General features: G+C 44.0%; 1 protein-coding gene across 2 annotated transcripts in view; it reads right to left on the bottom strand.

Annotated features, from left to right (window-relative positions):
• LOC113806698 (transmembrane protein 114) overlaps positions 1 to 7,500 on the bottom strand; it is a 79,772-nt gene that overhangs the window by 30,382 nt on the left and 41,890 nt on the right. For both annotated transcript variants that reach the window (XM_027357868.2, XM_027357867.2), the window contains exon 3: positions 2,611 to 2,721. In XM_027357868.2, coding sequence (XP_027213669.1) covers positions 2,611 to 2,721 — 111 coding nt within the window. The remainder of the gene's footprint in view (positions 1 to 2,610; positions 2,722 to 7,500) is intronic.

The raw sequence follows: 7,500 nt of genomic DNA, 5'->3' as shown, positions 1-7,500 counted from the left end.
CGTTTCGGATCCTAACGGCTTCGAGGCATCTACTGTATATTCGGTTCCCTGATTTCTATTCGATTCCTGTTGGTGTTCTCTCTATCTCCGTTTTCCGTGGTGGTTGTACTCTGCACATGCGTTCTTTCCTGTTCCAGACGATGTGATTTCTCTAGTGTTTTGTTTAGACCGTTTCTAAGCCTATCTGTCTGTCTATCTATCGGTCTATCTGTCAGTCTGTCTGTTTGTCTATCTGTCTGTCTGATCTCATCTCAACCTTATTTTTTCTTTATTCCCAACCTCCTTCGCCTTTCCCCCTCAACCCTTCTCCCCTTTCCCCATCACCTCCCCTCCCCTACCCCCTTTCCCCTTCCACCCGCCCGATGGGTCCCCTTCAATTCTCACGTTCCTCAAGCCCTTAAGCAATCGGACCTGGGAACAAGGCCAGCCTCGTCACCCCGCCCGAACGTCTCCGAGGCAAGCCAGTCGAGTCCGGACGGAGCTATGGGTTCCCGTCTTTCTCCTCCCTTCTTCTTTTTTTTTCTATTTCTACTTTTTTATTTAATCTTTGTCTGTTTTTTTTCTTTTCCTCCTCGCTTTGCCTCACCGTTTACTTCTCTCTTTTTCTCTTTTCCCTCCTCCTCTTTCTTACTTTTCCTATCCTCTACTAACTCCCTCATTTCTTCTTCTTCTCTTCCTCCTCCTTTCCCCCCTTTCTCCTTTTCCTCCCTCTCTTCCAATTCTTCCTCCTCAATCTCCTTTCTTCCCGTTCCCTCCTTCCCTCCCTTCTTTCCGTCCCCTCCTTCCCTCCCTCCTTCCCGTCCTCCCTCTCCTCCCCTCCGCTCCGTCCCCTTCCCCTTCCCTACCCCCCCCCCCTCTTCCCACGGCCTATACATTAAAACATCGCGTGAGTGGTTCGGCCGGTTCGTCTGGAAGGTTCGGTTACGGAAACGACGCAAATTACGACGGCGGTGCGACGGTAACCTAAAGAGACGGATGATATATAGGCCATTGACGGGCACTCGGTAAAGGGGGAAGAATAGGGGGGGGGGGGGGGAGCCCATGGGTCAAAAGACGGGAACAAAAGTGGAACATAGAAAAAAAACAAAGGAAAATGCAAAATATTATGAATATGATTATGCAATACGTGATATTTCTACCACCGAAGCCGATGTTGCCACAGACATAATCAAATCTTAAGGATGTGTCTAGGTTAAAGCTAAGCGGGAGTTGCTAGGTTAGAATATTCAGTCGCTTTCTTTCTTTCGTCTTGTTCTTGTTCTTATTGTTCTCATTGTTCTCTTCTTCCTTTTTCTCCTCCTTTACACGTCTAGAGAGCGCTGGTTCGGAGCACTTTTTCCCGCGCACTCGGATCAAATGCACTTTTGAAAGGTGAGTCGCCTAGTCAAGGTCGCGGCTGAAGAACTGGATTTTATATGCCCGGTCCCTGGACACAATTTCTATTACAAGTTAGAGGTCTATCCTAAGACCATAGACTAGTTACCGAACATATGCAATCAAATGTAAATAATCAAAACCAATAACAACGCATTTTTCTTTGTGTATTGTTTACATACCCGATGCCTAACAAATGAACAGCAACCCTGGCCGTGCGCAACGACCAAATTCGACCAACGACCAAATTTCAAGTGCCAATTGCTCTCGACAACTCGGCAACCCACTCTCGGGTCATTTTCGGAAATTATTCTCCGCGATTTGATAAGACGAAAACTCTCCAGCAATTTTCCGACATTTCCGTCAAGGGGTTCATAGTACATACCCAAGACGCGGGTTCACACGGGTTATCGCTGTGACACACATACGCAGTGGGTCCACAGAGGAAAGGGGGAAGGGGGAGGGAGAGAAGTAGCATGAAGGAGGAAGGGAGTAGTTAGGGGGGGGGGAGAGAGAGAGTAGGTGGAGGAAGGAGGTAGAACGATGGGGGAGTGACTCGAAAAGAGAAAAAAAAGATCCATAACGTTCAAAATCACGAAGGGTCAAACAAACACATTCCACGCATGTCTTTGTGCAAACAGAACAAAAACACACCACGATTACGATCACCTTTCAGTAAGAGATACGAGGAAATATAAATAGCTCTGAATCGCGTTTGTAGACATCAAACAAATGCGTGACTGGCCTTTCTGCGTAGTTGACGTTGAAAAAAAGTAAACATAAAAAGACGAAAATGTATAAATTCTACATTTGTTTCTCTCAGATATTGTTCTACAATTGTTCGAAACTGGACTGTCGCTTTTTACCACCCATGTAAAGAAAAAAAAAACAGGAAAAAGATAGCTGCAAATGTGTGTTAGCACTAAAGGCAATAATATATAATACAATACTTCTAGAATGAAAAAAATGGAAACGCAACTTGTTTTCACTTCCTAGGTAACCAACTCAGCACGAAAAAGACACAACCTACTTTTTTTTACCTCAATACAAGAAAATTCCGATTCGAACCAAGTTAACAAGAAAAGAAAAGTGCTAAAACGCACACAACCAAGTATATTCTTTCTAAACCAGTATCGAAAAACTCTAAATCGAACCAAACAAGCTTCGACACCAAACAAAAAAATCCACAAAGCATAAAAACAAGCAATAAAAAAGACTGAAGCTTCGAACACTTACGGAGTCGAACCATCTCATCCTCCGTGAACTGTGAGGTGTCGCTCTCCTCGTTGAAGATGTGGTAGTCGATGTACTGGCAGTAGGTCTCGACGGGGGACAAGTGGAGTTGCTCTGGGGAGAAAAAAAGAAAACCGGAATTAATATCGGAAGTCATCAACATTCACATACACAGGAAAATCGACGGGCGCTTTGTTTATAATAAAAGCGACGATATAACCCGTGAGAAAGAAGGGTAAATCGGAGATTGAATTTGAAATTACGATGATCGAGCTACAGCCATTCACTAACGGAAACAAAAACAATGTATAAATCGCATTTGGAAACCAATTACACTGAGCTCGGTATACAAAAACAAATGACAATCATCACTTCCATTAAAAGCGATCAAACCGGAAGGACGCTTCATAGCACACCACCATCTTCATTAATAAACATACAAACACTAATGACCCCTTTTGCCAACAATTCATCCCGCCATCTTACACAATAGGCAATTTATTAATGGTAATGACAATAATGATTCAGGAAGGAAGGTCAGGGTTGGCATTGATAAAGACAATGCCGTATTTGTAATGAGCAAAGCTAGTTGTTCTTTTTCTGGGGACACAAGTAAATAATAAGCAAATCAAGTTGTTCCTGTTCGGTAAACAGCATTAGTAAGCAAGACCCGAATAATGTCTATTTATGAAGCTAATCCACTAGGTAAGCAAAGCGTGTTGAAAAAATGGCGGGAAAACCTAGTACTGATTTGTTTTTGGCTAAAATCAGGGGAAGCATTGACAAGAAACTAGAAAATGATAATAAAATATGAAATGTGCTAAAAATACATCAACACACAAGTATAAACGCACACAAGTATAAACGTGTATGCCGTCAGTACAGCATTGTATCTATTCTTAGCTGACAACAAGATCCTACGAGGAAGCACGGAGGATTTAATGCTTTCCTCATTCTACATTTGCGATTCCGATCACACGCAGGTGACCTTCATTTGGCATACAAACAAAACATTATTTATTTTGCCTAGAATAAAATAACAATAGTAAACAAACCGAAAGAACTTGTATCTCAAATTCATTACTCGAATATGCTCGCCATAAAGAATGAGAAAAAAAAGAAATGCCAAGAGGAAAATAAGCTTAGCAAAAATCTAAAAGAAAAAAAATAGCGGAAAGAATACTTTTACAAATTCAGAAACAATACTCTGCATTGTCTACATCGGATAATATATTCGCTAAACTTTCGCTTTTCCCTTTATTGTGAGCGACTGAGCACCGCTCTGTGGAAGGGGGCTCTCAGAAGGCTTTTCATCGAGCGGGAAAGACCACAAAAGATGCTTTCTTTTTCTTGCTCTTTTGAGTCGTCTCAGAGGAGGGAGGGAAGGGGGAGGGAAGGAGAGAGCGGAGACGAAGAAGAGAGAGAGAGAGAGAGAGAGAGAGAGAGAGAGAGAGAGAGAGAGAGAGAGAGAGAGAGAGAGAGAGAGAGAGAGAGAGAGAGAGAGAGAGAGAGAGAAAGAGAGAGAGAAAGAGAGAGAGAAAGAGAGAAAGAGAGAAAGAGAGAGAGAAAGAGAGAAAGAGAGAGAGAAAGAGAGAGAGAGAGATAGAGAGAGAGAAAGAGAGAGAGAGAGAGAGAGAGAAAGAGAGAGAGAAAGAGAGAGAGAAAGAGAGAGAGAAAGAAAGAGAGAGAGAGAGAGAGAGAGAGAGAGAGAGAGAGAGAGAGAGAGAGAGAGAGAGAGAGAGAGAGAGAGAGAGAGAGAGAGGGCGGCAGAAAAGGCTCTTAGCAACTTAAAGACACCCAAATGCATTATCTTACAACACACTAAATAAAATAACCCCGACCACAGTAACAAAGTACTCCACCAAACAATAAAACATTAGTCATCCAAGCAAGTAAAAAAACAAAACAAAAAAAAAAAAACAATAAAAAAAGGCGCCCTTAATCTAACAGGTAAAAAAGTGACACGCTGGAGCACATTACACAGTTGTGCGTTTCCTATATGGGTTACGCCCAGGCAGGAGGCGTGTGTCTCCTCAATAGCCAGGGCTGGAGACGAATGACCCATATGAACGACAGGAAGTTGTCCATTTCGTTCTGGAACTGGCCGTCTTGGCCCTCCGCCACCCCCCCCCCCTACTCCTCCTTAAACCGATACTTCTCTTTTAGATTCCTTCCCTCTCTGTAGCCTATTTTCTTTCCTCCCTTCTTCCCTCTTTCTCGCATATTCTCTTTCTTCCCTCTCTCTATCGCCTGTTCTCTCTTCTCCCTCTTTCCTTCCCATCTCCCTCTTTCTTTTCCTTCCCCCTTCATCTCTCAACCTCCTTCCCTCCTTCGTCTTCCATCACCCTCCCTCCCTCCCTCCTTCCCTTCGCCTTTCCTTCCCTCCTTTGCGGTCGTTTTTCCAATTCCGTCTGCGGTCTTGCGCTTTCTTCTGGGCCGAATGGATGAGTCTGTGGGCGACTGGGATCTATTAACAGGGAAACAGACAGCGCAACGTGACTTTTCTTTATTACTTTGAACATTCACTTGGACTACAAAAAATTAGAAATTAGTAAAAAAAAAAAAGAAGTAGAAAAACATGAACTAAACTAAAAAGCCTTAAAGAAATGGAGAGAGAGTGGAAAATGAACAAGACCTCAAGACATGTAGGCCTATTACCAAGGCTATGCAAGAACAATCCGCACACACAAACACGTTCACCAGCGCCATTCTCAAGTCACAAAGACCAAAAACGAAACCTCTTTTATCTAAACTATAGAAGAAGAAAAGAAAGCAAGAGAATGCACAAAAAAATGGACGGGGAAAAAACACAAGATCTTGACCGCCTGTAACTAGACCATGAACCCCCTCCCCCTCAATGACCAGACCCCCCCATCCCGTCTCCCTCCCTCCCCCTCTCCTGGTCGCCGCCGGTCACCTCCCTCGAGTCTCCTCCAGGTCAGCCTCGTCCAACAGACCGACATCAATCAGGTTCTGGTTGATTTTTGAGGTTACCTTTTGGAGCAATTACGATGGAAAAGGAAAGAAAATCCTCACATCTGTACCTTTTTCCGTCCCAAATTGGGCGTCTGTCTACGCTCTCTCTCTGTAATAAACTGCTAATGGTTCATCGGTGTCTTAAATATATGCATTTCCATCACATGTTTTCAACCATCAAGCACTTTCAGCTATACAAGACACCAAGCAAATTCTACACATAACCTAACTAGCTATTCGTCCATCCATCGACCTACCTGCCTACGTTCATACCTATCCACCTACAAACCAACCTATATAAAAAAAAGAGCGGAAGAGACAGAAACGAATAACGCGCACAAACGCACGCAAAATCTACACACTGCAAGCAAAAGCATTTCCTGCAGGAACCGCTTGCTAGCCGACTGCCTGCATATACATCCCCGCGCGACCTCGCCTTTCCTATCTGCAATCATAACTGTCGGGCCTGCAAGCGAGCGTCTCGACCGCCTCTCCAGACACTGCCTTTGCACTTCCTGGTCGGTCTCGGTCTCTCTCGTGGCCTCGCTCTCGGTCACTCATGGTCTTTCTCGTGGTCTCTCTCTCGGTCTCACTCTAGGTCTCTCTCTCGGTCTCATCATATCTATCTCTGTTTCTTTATTTCTCCATTCTCTCTCTCTCTCTCTCTCTCTCTCTCTCTCTCTCTCTCTCTCTCTCTCTCTCTCTCTCTTTTTCGGCGCTTACGGGGCTAGGTCTCTTTGGCAATATGAAAAAAATATTGGTATTAAAGAGTGTGATTGGGAGATCCCGATGCCGGAAAGACGAAATAGGAAAGAGGGTGAGAGAAGAAATGGAAGGAAGATATATATGAATAAACAGATAAATAAAGATATATAGTCAGAGATGAATAATCAATCATATAGATTGAGAGGGAGGGAAGGAGAGGGAAAGAAGAATGAGAATGAGAGAGAGAGAGAGAGAGAGAGAGAGAGAGAGAGAGAGAGAGAGAGAGAGAGAGAGAGAGAGAGAGAGAGAGAGAGAGAGAGAGAGAGAGAGAGAGAGAGAAAGAGAAAGAGAAAGAGAAAGAGAAAGAGAAAGAGAAAGAGAAAGAGAAAGAGAAAGAGAAAGAGAAAGAGAAAGAGAAAGAGAAAGAGAAAGAGAAAGAGATGAGATCTTTTGCAGCCAATTACTTCCTGGAATGCCGCGTACTAATTATGACGAGTAAGTGGCTGAGCAATTTGAGGTGTTAAGAGGTTAAGTTATTAACCCAGTGCGCCGTAATTCTTGGCCTTAAGAAGTTATTATTTGTTTACCTTCATTCTCTCGTGTTCCTTTCACTTCAATTTCTGTCTAATTTCATCTAAACCCTTCTCCCCCCCCGTCTCCATTTCTTTCTTCTGCCTCATCTATTTCTCTTGCATGTTTCCCTTTCACTCGGTTTTTCATTCATTCATTCAACCTGTGTGCTTTCCCCTTCTCCTTTTCTTTTTTCTCAGTTCTCACATTCCCACCCATCTCCTCTCTTCTCTCCTGTGCACTTTTCCCCTTCTTTCTCACCCCTACCTCCCTGTCCCCACCTCATCCCTCCCTCCTACTCCCTACCCCCCCCCCCTCCCTTCAAAAACCACAGATGATAGAAACTAAGAATCACGAAGAGCGAGAATCCAATCTACTAACATAGAGATGATCGCCTTATGGCTTCACGAACACACCGCCAACCCCCCCCCCCACCACCCCTTCTCCCCCACTTCCCGCGAACATGCTACAAGTTAACGTGTACACGTTTAGGCAACGGTAGTATATTGTGCCTTACGTGTAGTACCTCCACCATGTACCAATCACGGCGCTGAACTCTGGCAACGTACATGAACGTAAAATCAAATTACACACCCGGCACGCATCTATTGCACACAGTGTCACGCACGAGCACACACCAAC

Source organism: Penaeus vannamei, chromosome 38 (genome assembly GCF_042767895.1).
Source record: "Penaeus vannamei isolate JL-2024 chromosome 38, ASM4276789v1, whole genome shotgun sequence".
NCBI lineage: Eukaryota > Metazoa > Arthropoda > Malacostraca > Decapoda > Penaeidae > Penaeus > Penaeus vannamei.
The sequence above is the reverse complement of the archived record's forward strand: the minus strand, read 5'-3'. Positions and strand labels throughout refer to the sequence as shown.